Source organism: Cryptotermes secundus, unplaced genomic scaffold, assembly GCF_002891405.2.
Source record: "Cryptotermes secundus unplaced genomic scaffold, Csec_1.0 scaffold941, whole genome shotgun sequence".
Classification (NCBI taxonomy): domain Eukaryota; kingdom Metazoa; phylum Arthropoda; class Insecta; order Blattodea; family Kalotermitidae; genus Cryptotermes; species Cryptotermes secundus.
Genome location: NW_019739977.1, coordinates 960,668 through 974,935, shown reverse-complemented (window position 1 = coordinate 974,935; position 14,268 = coordinate 960,668). Strand labels below are relative to the sequence as shown.

The following is a 14,268-nucleotide window of genomic DNA, read 5'->3' as shown; positions in this document are numbered from 1 at the left end:
ACAAATTTTTCTCTTCCAGTTGCATTTAATATCAGTGCGGTTAATAATTTAAACTCCAATTTGGGTTAAGTTTTGAAACAGAATCTTCAGATAACTAATAAATAAGATGTATGTACTTGTATTGTCATGTCTGGAAGAAATTTTGTTCGTGTCTGCTGAAAACTAAAGCTTAAATTGGCGGAAGTAAAAGAAATAGCTGGCTGTAATGACAACTTAAAATTTCATCATGACAAAAGATAAAATCATTCTCAGGTAACCTGCCACATCATTTCGGATCAGAAGCCCAAAGTTTCAGAAAATTTCTCTGGCTCCATTTCCAGGGAATGATGATTAAATACTGTGGGTCATGTACTCATACATATAAGAGCATGGCAACACCAGATATGTCACTAAACTAGCTTTCCAGTTAAGAACAATGAGCTCATAGCTGCTGAGATGAATTTTCACTGATTCCAACCACAATCCTTCATACACCATGATGTGTATGTATGTAAGTACATATACATGTGTATGTGAGGAAGGGGGAGAGAAAGGGAGGGGAGTGGGAAAGTGAAGGGAGGGGGCAAGGGAGGAGAGAGATATTAATGCTGCTTTTTCATCACATCATTCCCTGTAACAGCGGGAGAGATGGTCTTCAGATCTACAGACGTCACCTTAATTGATGAGTCTGGTTGCCCTGGAAGATGCTGGTACCCTTGAATTTCTTTATATATATATATATATATCAGCCGAATTGCAGACTTTGTGTCTGTTCATCCTGTATCCCATAATTAGTTGCTTTTCTGTAATATTAATAAAAGAGTACCTCTCTACAAAAAGAATTTTTCTAGACATTTGTAACATATCATAATGGATCTGATCAATGCATTGCCAGGCAACAGCTCAGTAAACACAGTACAACACACAACAATAGAGGAAGCTGTGTTTTCTGTAGATCCTACCAATGCACTGCTAGACTGGCTGGATAGCGATCATGTGATATGTGTTTAATGTAGATCCATGTCCGTTCCGTGACTAAATAATTAGAGCCATGAGCTGTAAGTTCAGAGCGAACTGGAACTAGGAGCACAGAAGAGTACAAGAGTTCAGCCTGTGAAGTTTTAACGTGTGATTTGAAGACTTAATGTGTGCTGTAGTACAGTGATATTGAGAGTGTGTGATTTAGTGAGAATTTTGTAGTTCTGTGTTATAAATCTGCGAAGACTAGTACACATAGACCAAAGGAATATGTGTGGAGGGACTGCAAATTTTGTAGAGCAGCAACAGTGTAATAATTAATTGTAGTTACGACCCATAGGTTTCTTAATGAATCCAATTACCAATTTGAACCTAATTTTTATTTATCCATATGCATGCAAATATAGCAGATAGTGAAATTTCAAGTAATATATATACAGAGAGAGAGAGAGAGAGAGTGCACGCACATGCATTAGATGCAAATGCGTGTACAAGAGTGTGTGTGTGAGTGCGTGCGCGTATACGCGCGAGCGTGTGTGTGTGTGTGTGTGTGTGTGTGTGCACACAAGTATGTGTGTGCTTGCGTGTTGGGATTGTGCACACTTGCACACTATATGGATCTAAATTTAAAGATAGCAGACACAAGAGCCAACGATTTTACCTTCACAGGGAAAATTATGGATTTTTAAAACAGATTTTAATAAAATTTAAAGCAACTTATATGAGACCATACTACTATATCTTACAAGTTAGTGAAGATTTGCTAACATGTTACTGCCTTTTTTAATTCTCATAGTATTTCAATTGAATATCAAGTGCTGTCTTATTGTTCACTTGTTCCTTTACTCCATCCTGTTTGCCATTTAGGTTTCCAATGCTGGAAGTCCAATTATTGTAGTGTCAAGATTTTTCACCGGAACTGTAAGTAATTAACTTACAAAGTTATGTGCAGTCCCAGAGTTATCATAGCATGATTATGATGGCACATATGCCTGTTCTGCATTTTTGTTGTGCAAATGTAAAGATTTCTTTCAACAACAGTTCTCAGAAACAAAGCAGTAGATATTTTTCAGTTCCCAGTTATTTATCTGACCTAATGCCCAGTTCCCAAATGACATTCTTATTTACATAATCAAAAATAACATTTCCGTGCATGAAATGAGATAGCATTTGTTGAATTGGTTGAAATATTAAATGACAACAGATTCAAATAATATGTGACTGTAGTGTCATTTGACAACCTGTATGTTAAAATATTTTGCAATAAATTTATCAAAACTGATTGTTTTAAAACAAAACATAATGCATAAAACATTTATTATTTAATTCAATTTGTGTTTATTTATGTGCAAACATAACAGCAAAGTGGCCAATCACAAAGTTAGCATGAGTACACAGAAATACACAAAAATAATTAAAGAGCAGAATACAAAATATGACGGTCTATATAATAGCAATAAATTAATATCAATTCCAAGAAAAATTGAAGTTATTTTAACAGGGGANCAAAATTTATGTTGTGACATATCATTTACTTGTTTCTCATACCAAATTTCACGAAAATCAAATGAGGGTTGAATTGAAAAGCAGCAAACATGCATATGACAGGAAAATTTTCAGAATGAAATGCATGTAGTAGGGTCTATTATTCTGTACCATAAACCTTTCTGTTTTTTAAAAAATGTAGAGCAATAATATAATATCAAACACTGTGTACAGAACAGGAATAATGTTTTGAGTTTCATATTCTTCTCCCTATTATTGACATATCCTGATTGATGACTTCTCTCATTGCTTAGGAAGTACTTTCTCATTAGCCTGTAGATAGGGTGACCAACTTAAATCCATGTGTCCTCTACTGGGATATTGTCTCATCTACAGGCTGTAGATGAGACAATATCCCAGTAGAGGACACAGAATTGTACTTTCCCCTTGGGCAAGTTCAGAGCGTTTTATGATTTATTTGTTTCTGCAGTGTTATGGATATTTGGGATGGCGCTGTTATGAATGTGTTTTCATTTTATGGTTGTGTTTATATACGTATTTTTAGTATGACTGTATTTCTATGATAATTTATTGTGTTGCTGTTTTCTCAAAGCATAATTTAGTTCAATTTTAAAGTACTATTTGCTGCATATTTTTTTATACAGAGTGTAAACATGGCACAGTTAACTCTGTTTGCAACCTTTTGATCCATCATCATCATCATCATCATCATCAAGTTCCCAGGAAATGCTGATTGGTATCTTTCGGATCTTACAGTTTGTGATCAAAATAACAGTTATTTAGTTTATAGTGTTTTGTGTGTGTGTGTTGTTGTCATTGTCATTGTTGTTGTTGTCGTCATTATCATTCTCGCAGCCACTGACGCTGTTGATATTGATGATGATTGTGGTTTCCATCATCACAATTATCACTGTTGTCATTGTTGTCATCATTGTTATATTTGTTTCTAAGAGTTATCTTTTCAGAAGTCAATTAATTTACCATTTTCCCTCATATTTAACACTTGAAGCACTGTGCAATATTAGTGATTCAAAAGTCTGTTAACTGTAGTAAAGAGCATTAATATTTAAGACTGCTTATATGTCTTATGTAGGAATGCAACATTTATCACAAGAATTATTTGATCATTCATATTAATTAGAAAAATGAAAAGCATATTTATGTGGTAATATAATGGGTCAGTATGACCTAAAGTTAAATATGCAGACAACTTTCAGTCTATTTTCTTTTCACCCAGGTTCATCTCATATTTTGGGTGTGAAAAATATAGAAAGAAGACCAAATGAAATAATTCTAGGTTAGTTTATGAACTGAGAGTAAAAAAAAAATGCATCAAAGAACTGTTCTTTGCATACAACTGTCACAGTTCACGTTTCTCCTTGCACATAATGAGTCCCTATCCAGGCCCATGAATTTATGTAAAATATTAATGGAAACTGCTATGTGAAATTAGATGGAGTTCAATATATCTTACACACTGTTCTCCCTTTCAAAACATTGAGAATTAGACACTGAGACAGCATAATAATGATTATTTTTAAAACATTTATTAGTTGCTAGGAATTGTGACCACAATATTTTGCGTCTCTGGCTCAAACATTTCTCCAGAACTCTATTTTTGTAACCTAAAAAGTACTGCACTTTCTGAATTTCTGGCATAGTTTTTGTATATGCTGTGCACCAACTGAAATTAAAGAAATGTTTTTTATTTGATCCATGGTTTTAAGTCCCACTGCTATAAGACTACTATAACATGTTGAAATCTCTGAAATGAAATTTCCATTCATGAAACTTCATACTTCCTAATATGGAAAAGAAACTGGACTTTGAAAGCTTCTGGGATTGAACTCATGAACAACATAGGAAATTTAGGAACAAATTGTTCAATCTGCTTGAAATTTGTGGCAGACTGTTAAAAAATTTTACCTGTACTATAAATAATTTTCTAGATCTCACTGTAGAAACCTTGACGTGTTGTAAATTTAAGGCCACAGCAATCAATAATGCCCATAGAATTATGTCCATAATAAAGTAATCATGGCCAGTGTTAAAACAGGTGGAGGAATCCTGGCAGCATCCTCAACCAAAGGATGAAACGGCATGTCAGGATACTGAAGTAAATAAAAACCAGATGGCAAGGCACAAAAAGGTAGGCTTTACATCTTTAGTTTCTTCTTCTTGCTTTAATACTCCACTTTCCTGGACATCAACAATCAGTATTGCTCAGGAACAGTATCATATCATCACCTTCTCGAATTAGAAAGTATACGTGTAATTACAAGCCATTTTTTGTAGGTCCGTATGTATGCATGCATGTAGGCTTGCATAATTAACGTTTGTTGCTCATATTTGGGATTCCTCATATCAGTCCTTTGTGAAAAGCATGGTCAAAAATGCCAAGCTATATATTGAGCCATATCAGAATTTTCCATTCACTTTTGATTATTCCTGAAGTTCATTTTATTTATATATTCTCCGGTGATAAATTCTCCACTGCTCAACTGTAATATTCAAGAAATTCTTTATCAGCATCATTCCATTGTAGAATGAACACATTTCTACTTTTTAATTACTTGCCTCCTATAGTTAACATTATATTGTGTTTATTCATGCTTGCATTCCTGATCTGTAGAAGGAATCTCTCTTTGTACCAATTCATAAAAAGGATGATATTCACTGTAGTAATTATTATGGCATATCACTGCTATCAACTTCATACAAAATTTTATCCAACATCCTTCTCTCAAGGTTAAGTCCATACATAGATGAAATAATTGGGGATCATCAGTGTGGGTTTTGGTGGAACAGATCTACTACTGATCATATACTTTTCATTGGCCAGAGACTGGAGAAAAAGTGGGAGTGCAATCAGACAGTACATTAACTATTCATAGACTTCAAGAAAGTCTAGATTCAATCATGAGGGAAGTACTGTACAATATTCTCACAGAGTCTGAGACGCCTGAAACTACGTAGGCTGATTAAAATGTGTTTAAACAAAACGTATATTAAAGTTCATGTAAGTAAATATTAGTCTGAAAATGTTCCTATCCAAAATGGTCTAAAATAAGGAGACGCTTTATCACCACTGATTTTCAAATTTACTTTAGAATGTGCTATTAGGAAAATCCAGAAAAACCAGGTGGGACTGATATTAAATGGGACATATCAGCTGCTGGTCTATGCTGATGTTATGAATGCAGGGCAAAATCATGGCATAAAGATAGCTAACAGATAGGATCTAAAAGTTTGTGAACATGGTGCATTAGTTTTAGATAAAAGCAGGACAATGAATAATATCTAGAAACATAAAATTTATAACTAACAGATATTTAAAATATGACACAGTTGAAATACTTTGTAATAACAGTAACAAATCAGAACTTGATTCAGGAGGGTATTAAGAGGAGACTGAATCTGAGTAATGCTTGCTACTATTCATTCAGACAATTTTGTCTTCTAATCTGCATCTTGAAACATAAAAATTAGAATATACGAAACGATAATTTGTCTGTGGTTCTCCATGGGTGTGAAATTTGGTCTCTGATATTAAGGAAAGAACATAGACAGTGTTTGAAAACAGGGTGCTGAGGTGAATATCTGAACTGAAGAGAGAAGATGTGATGGGAGGTTTGAGAAAACTTCATAATAAGGGGCTTCACAACTTTTACTCTTTGCTAAGTATAACTAGAATGATCAAGTCCAGGAGGATCGGATAGACATGGTAGGTAGAATGCATGGGAAGAAAAGGAATGGACATAGGATATTGATGGGAAAACCAGAAGGAAAGAGACAACTAGGAAGACCAAGACATAGGTTGGTGTATAATATTAAAATGGATCTTTGAGAGGTAGGATAGGGTGGTGTGGATTGGATAGGGACCAGTAGAGGGTTCTTCTGAACATGGTAATGAATCTTCATGTTCTGTAAATTATTGGGAAGTTCTTGAGTAGCTTCCTAATTGGCGGCTTCTCAAGAAGACAACAGCTCCATGAATTTAGTTATTATGCATGCATTATTGTTCATAATAAAGCTAAATGTAACATATACCATTCCAGTGGAGAAGGCAACATGATCACATTTTGTGAAATAACATTTTCTACGACATTTTCTCTCATTGAATTGGCAGGATACTATACTTAGCACTGTACTGTGTGTGAATTTGTGAGTGCAGGCATGGAGACTCCAAATGAAAAAGGAAATCATTGCATAACTAGTAACTATTTTCTGTTTTCATTTCCTTCTAATGATCTAGTTCATCTTGAATAGTACTGTTTTGTTCTGCTCATAGTTTGTGCAGAGTAATCTCATAGTACACACTAGCACTAAAACTTAAATGGAGTACAAATATCAAACAGAAATGAAAATGATGAGTTACCATTTCAGGGGTGTTTAGAAGACCTGGAGAAGTGGTTCAAGGAAGATACAACATTACTTATTGGTCTTGGTATTGGAATAGCTTTCTTCCACGTGAGTAAATGCTCATTTACATTTACATTTTTTTATGACAATTGCATGTTTAAATTTATAGCCATGTAATGTCTAGCAAACTGTTGTTGAACTAACTTGCAATCTGTTGTTATGGGACAAAGTATGGAGATATCTGATACAACAGTTCATTCTTTGTTGTTTTTCAGACCTTATTGGTCTTCATGTTCATCTATATCAGGCACAAACCACTGTCGCTAATATAATCACACTGCAATTTTACAGCGAATTACATTATTTCTCCTTGTATCTCATTAAATTTTTGTCATATTGTAAAATGTTTCAGTTAACAATTATAAATCTTCAACTATCATATTAAGTGAATTGCTTGAGATTGTGGAATGGCGAATCCTCATATTGCAGACGGAAGTAGTGGCCTCCAGACGGGCAGGAGGGTGGTAGCTACGGACATATTGAATAATCAGTCACAAATAGGTGACAATGATGGTTCGTTGTGCTTTGAGGTTTGGACATAAGACTAAAAGTACTCACTATAAAGAAAATACTATCATGTTAAAAAATGTTATGTAGGGTCTGGGTCTTGGATGGATTCTTCGAAATGAACAAAACAATGGAATATGGACATCAGATGTGGCATATGAAATGGAATAAGACTCTGTAGGGCAGGTTCATTGAAAACAGTAGCAAAAGAATTAGCAAAGTATAATTTAGATTCAATGGGAGAGCAGGAGATAGGATGGGGCAGGGGTGGCACTGAATCTGCAGGTAATTATAAATTTTCTCTGAGAATGAGAGTCATGTATGAGAGATGGTATTTTTCATGCATGATGTAATAGTAATAAGTTAGAGTGGTAAATTTTGCCACATACAAAAATTATCAGAAGTACAGTGTTTCCACACAGCAAAATTGTAGCCAGTATTCTTCCCTTAAGCTTAACTCTGTATGTAGATGAAATTACTGGGGATCATCATTGTATATTCAGAAGTAATAGATCACCTACTGATCAGGTCTCTTGCATTCATCAGAGAGTGGTGAAAATGTGAATACAGTGGGACACCACATTAAATGTTGTCGCGTATTGGGCGTATAACGCGACAAATAACTTCACGCCGTATTTGATATAGCGAATTTTATTTCACATTCGCACTTACAATCACCCAAATTACAGATTCACAATTACTGCTATCTGCAGTATCACAAATACTACACTCCAGATGCCACAATACAACTGACTGGTTGCTGGCTAACTCGGAACTAACTCGGAGGTAGCTCGAGGACTGGTTCGGAGGTAGCTCCAGGACTGACTGACTGACTGTGAATAGCCTTCGCTGCTCCTTATGTAGCCTTGATCGGACAATTGTCGTCTGGTGCCTTGTTGCTAGCCACGCTGTCCGGAGTTGTTGACTGCTGCCTAGCAACCGCGATATCCCTCGGTGACGTCACCGCTGTTGATTCGCTTTGCATAGCTTCATGGTCGCGGGGACTCGGCTAACGTCGGCTCCGCTCGGCTCACTTCGGCTCCGCTCGTGACGTCACCGCGCGTTGCGCGTTGCATAGCTACCAGGATGCGGGATGATTACTCGCCTATTACGCGAGCGCTATGTTACCGCTACGTGCAGCTGGGGAGGTAGGGGCCAAAATGTCACAATATGTTGAATCTGAGGATCTCACTATGATGAATATGAACAGTGTGATCTTCAGAGTTCAATGTCATGTAGCTGACTTGAAGTCCACTATCTTGGTCTGTGCTGATGATGTTATTGGGCGAAAACATAAAATACATAAAGAAAACCCCACAAGCACTAGCAGACACTAGTAAATTGATTGGTCTGGAAGTGAACACAGGGAAAATTAGTTATATGCTGATGTTGCCTGAATGCTGACCAAAATCACAATATAAAGAAAGCTGACAGAACATTTAAAAATATGGTTAATTTCAGATGTTTGGGAATATTGTTAACAAACAACAATTACATTCATGATGAAATTAAAAACAAATTAAATTTGGGGAATTATTTGCTACCATTCAGCTTAGAACTTTTCATCTTCACACCTGCTATCTGAAAGCACAGAAATTTAAATACACAATACTATAATTGTGGCTGTAATTTTTCATGGATGTCAAACATGGTCTCTCACCACAATAGGAACAACATAAATGAGGGTGTCTGAGAACAGGGTGCATCTTGGCACATAATCAAGTTCACAGAATCCATTTCTTGTTATCCAGTTATGTAACAGCTACCTTTCATTCAGATATATAAATAAACTAATGTGTATGATTTTAATTTTTGTATAAATGACATCAGTATATAAAGTCTTATCAGATGATATTCCCACCTCCTCCTCCCACTCATTTTACCATTTGATTTATCATTTTGACATTATTACCAATCATGTATATGATAATTAATGAAAACTGACAAATAATAAGATTATCAATCTATGTTTCTTAATGTTCCAGATGATTGGGATGATACTTTCTATTGGTTTGTGTCGAAATATTGGAGATGGATTGGCACAAGGGCATTGAGGACATAACAAAAGTGACATCTTCAGAGCAGAGAGTATCTTAACTGTCAAAAAAATATCATTCTATTCTAATAACTGCCAGTGTTCTGTGTGTGAATGGCTGTTCAATTATGAACCCAAATAGCTGTGATGTAACTGGACAAGTGTTCCCCTGTTGCAAAGCAAAGTACATACTCAGTACATTTGAAAAGGTTCATTAGAGTAAGATCCACCAGTATATTTTTGTCAGTCATCATGATTGTACATAAAAAAGTAAAGAAAAAATAATGTAATTTTAAATGTCATGGTAAGGGAGATCAATAAAAGATCCAAACTGCTACTATATTATTTAACGCCAGTTTATTTATAGAGTTGTGATTTATGTAATCCATATTTTGCTCATGCTTTTGAAGACATGTAACAAAGTGGAGGTAAAGCTCCGTGTATTCTTAGCCTCGACACAGGATGGATATTAATGACTAATGCCATAATTTTAAGCTCATTCAATTGTTAGGCTATGGTATAATTTGTAAAAGTGAACAAAATATGATGTATGATTTGTTATGATAAATATGTTGCAAAGTAGGGTTGAAACTTGTTCCTTTTACTCCTCAAAATGTTTGTACAAATTCTAAATGAGGTGTCGTTTCCAAATATTCTATCCAGGTATATTTACATACTTAACCCATGCGGTACTTACATTGTTGAGCTACGTGTCTATAGTTAATACAAATTTTTTGCTATATCTATACATGATTTAGAATTATCAGCAAAACCAGAATTCAGTGATAAGTTACAAAACTGAGCTAGAATGATAGGTCTAATAAACATAAATATAACTAATTGGAAATGAGAGATCCATATATGCAAATATCATATATAAAATAATGCCTACATTTTCCTCAATTTATAATACACCAGCAAATTACATTTTGTGGAATACTCGGCCAATCAGAATGCCAAACTAGAAGAAATGAACACCTTGCCAAAGGCACAGATGTAGGCCATGGTTTGCATATTTTGACATGGGATATGCTACTGATGTAAGCATAGAATTCTGAACAAATGATCATGCTTCTGTTCAGTGCATTTCAATAGCATCCTGAAATCTGAACAATAATATATTATGGTACAGAGGATTAAAAATGGATAGATATTGGCTGCCAGAGGCCTAGGCTGCAGGTGTGAGCACAGAAAAGGAGCAGATGAAGCAAGACTTAATGGTACATTCATGAACATTTAGGATATAACCATTTGTGTGAGATGAATTAAATAATGATTGTTTTTTACAGGATTGTAACATTTTGGTAAGATTTGTGTGTGTGACAATAATTTTTCATTGATGTATGACATTGGGGATCAGTCAAAATAAACTGCACACTGATCATCTCTGATCACAGTACGCAGCTCTCATTTCAAGAAAGAATTCCAGTGCACATGACCATGATATATGAGGTAAACAACAGTGGTACCTGATCTACATACTATATCTCTTCTGCAAGTGAAGTAATGAATGCTTAAGGGAGAAAAATGGAGCCATTATTCTATATTGAACACAGGGGTGATGTGTTTTCTTAAACATGCTATGCAGTTTTCTACTCCCTTCCAGTTTCACTTTTAGCCTAATTAGCCTACTGTTTTGTTGCCTAGAATATTATCTTTTCACATTTGCATCAACAAAATATTAAGCAGCTAAGCACAAATTAATTTCTTTAATTTAAATCTGGATTACAGTTGTGCTGCAAACAAGGTTTTTGATGAAATACAAATAAAGAGAGTGATCTACAAATGCATATGAAACAAAGAAATTTGCTTCTTATGAAAAAATCTAGTATTTTCATTTGTTGATTTAAGTGGTTATGAATTTTCATATGTGTGTCAAGAAGTTTCGCAGTTAATATGCTACATGTTACAATATGGCTATTAACCGTTAACTAATCATTATACATATACCTTTGCTAAAGTGTAAAATAAGTGTGTGTGTTTTAAAGAACAGTATTGGGAGGCTGATGAAGACCATGTAAGTTCGAAACATGTAACTCATATATTATTATAATTAATTGATAATGTACATAGATAATATGTAATAATATTTTTCTTGTGATATTGATATTTATGTACTGTAATCAATAGGTTTGCATACACATTCACAAAACCAAAGTTCATGGTTCAGTATACATAGTACTTGTTTCATTTTTGGAAATTTCTATATTCAGATCTTGCCCCACGTATTGTCTATTCTGCCTGAGTTTTTCAATGATTACATCTGTCCCTTTTATATTTTTCCAATCTGTTATTTGCTATTCAGGTTATCGTTTGATGTAATGTAGTCTGTGCTACTGACAGCATCATTAAATGGAACACAGACAAGGAAAAATAATGTTCAAACTTCAGTAATTAAGAGAGGGACCACTGTGAACAATTTCATGCATTGCTGCAGCAGTAGAGCATCTATAGAAAAGTAAATGATATTGTTTCATATTAAGACCCCTATTTGGGGCCGTGCCATAGCTCAAGCAGTTAGTCACTGGTTTCCCACCACGCCGGCCCAGGTTCGATCCTGGGTCTGGTCAAGTGGGATTTATGGTGGACAAAGTGTTGCTAGGGCAGGTTTTCTCCGAGTACTTCGTTTCCCCTGCCAATCTTCATTCCACCAATTGCCCCACAATCACCCTCACCTATCATCTGGGGCCGGTACAATAGGCCAGAAGTGGCCACAGTGCAAGGGACTTAGTTCCACCCCACTAGCAATAAAGAGAAAGACCCTTATTTCTTATTTATCTAATTCTTTACCATTTCATTAAATGGGTATGTGCCCAGTTTTCCTACTGGATTCCAAAACACCCAGAATGAGAGGGGGGGGGGGGTTTGCATCTGTGTATGTCCCTAAAAAATCAAAATCGACCCCATTATCTTTAGTGGACCAAAAAATATCCCAATATTTTGCTGTTTCCTGTTACTAAGTCCATATGTTTGTCTCTTCTGTGTTCCTGTCATAGACATAAGAAACATTGGCGGAGCACTAAGCAATGGGCATTGGAGCTGCCGTGGTGGGCGCTGATTGGGTAGTGCTTGCTTCACTGTGGGAATCCTGTTAGGCAAATCTCCTCCTTCATCTGCATACTGCAAGACTTGGAAATATTGCAACAACAGACCCATTTGGTTAATTTTTTCTCAATCCGTCAGTTCTCTGGACACCCACCATGTGCACACTTTTCGGAACTTCAAATGATCATGCATTATGCTGTGCGTTAAACCATGGAAACACCCTAGTGTAGTTGCAACACTGACTATCGTTACCCTCCTGTCAGCTGGAATCAACTCGTCCACCCACTGAACAGTTTCTTCTGTCACAATTGCGAAAGGGCGACCTGGTTGGGCATCATCTGTGACTTTCGAACGTCCTTGAGAGAATTCTCGAGCCAGTTGTGAACCGTTTATACGATAAACAATTCCCACCATAAACAGGAAACATTCCTTTATGTATATCCTTTGCATTGAGCCCTTTTGCCCACAAGAAACGCACAGCAGAACGCTGCTCTTCGATAGCACACTCCTCAAGCACGGTCGCCATTTTGACTACTGAAACCAGCCTCTGAATGTTAGCATGCATGTCTGCTACCTAGGCTGTCATGAAGCTGGACTGTGCTGCTACCTAGTGATGCACATAAAAAACCTATTATGTCCATTACAGATGTTTTACTTCCATTTGTGACCTATTTACTTACTCTCCCTCAGAGTAATACTGGTATACAATTATCTGAGTAAAATGAACTCTACAAACGAACTGTCTGGTAGCAGGTATTAAATATTTCTGATGGAAAATTCACATTATATAAAACATGGATATGAAAAGATGTACTCCAACTACCATTTTAATACATTGTAACGTGTTTGGAATAGGCACTTCAATGGTAACGCAATAACAGCGAGCCATTGCGTAGACAATGCTGAAACAATGAATGCGTTTCCCTAGAGATGAACAACAGAAGGTCCGTTGAGTAACAACAGGTGAGACGAAACTCGTTACCAGCATATAAAGAGCATTCCCGAAGAAACGGATTGCCAAACACGTGAGATTGAACCTTGGTGAGAGGTGTCCTCTACTGAGTCCGCAGAACACCTACATAAGCCAAGAGCCACAGACAGCAACAACACAGTTGGAACCTAGTCGCCATACAGCACGGTTGGAAGATATCCACCGTCAGAATACAGTTGAAGTGATAGCAATTGTAAGGTGTGTAAGATTGAGTGTCCAATAAAGATTTGCTGAATCCGAGACCCACATAAAGTTATTTGTCGCGTGACATACCCAACACATTACAATATTATTGCATTTTATCTTTACTTATAACAATTAATTGTACTATAGATATTGCAGTACAAGCCAGAAATAGTTATTATTGAATTTTTTTAAATATTCATAGCATTAAAAAGTGTTCCAGGTACAACTGATTATGAAATGAACACATGTGAGAAATTATGTTCAACTTTCTACCTGAATATCTCTATCAATTAAACACCTGAATAAACTTTGGTTGCATTTGGTACTGAAGTTCAAAACTAATAGCTGTTAGGTGAATCTAATTATATTCAATACAATCTCTGTTCTTTATTAAGCTCCTGTAACTACTGTCTGTTATCTTGAAAGCCACCCATGGCAGAAAAATGTTTATTTAACATGAAAGGTAAATTTCATTAAAATTTACAATGACTTACTCCATTCTGAATTCTAATTGAGAAACTAATGTTTGCACATAATACTATGGCATAACCTTACAATTTTTCAGTATTTTATGACTTGCAACGGTTCTTCTGACAATTTGTTAAAAAATTAAGAGCCA

The 14,268-nt window shown here is 35.7% G+C and overlaps 1 protein-coding gene across 2 annotated transcripts in view; it reads left to right on the top strand.

The window, feature by feature from the left end:
• Nucleotides 1–11,534, top strand: part of LOC111872253 (tetraspanin-18) — a 64,993-nt gene extending 53,459 nt beyond the window's left edge. Inside the window, exons 7-10 of one of the 2 annotated variants that reach the window (XM_023865962.2) lie at nucleotides 1,825–1,878; nucleotides 4,520–4,612; nucleotides 6,850–6,933; nucleotides 9,378–11,534. In XM_023865962.2, coding sequence (XP_023721730.1) covers nucleotides 1,825–1,878; nucleotides 4,520–4,612; nucleotides 6,850–6,933; nucleotides 9,378–9,446 — 300 coding nt within the window. In that variant the 3' untranslated portion in view covers nucleotides 9,447–11,534. The remainder of the gene's footprint in view (nucleotides 1–1,824; nucleotides 1,879–4,519; nucleotides 4,613–6,849; nucleotides 6,934–9,377) is intronic. The other variant, XM_023865963.2, reaches the window with a different exon arrangement.
• The last annotated feature ends 2,734 nt before the right edge of the window (nucleotides 11,535–14,268 follow it).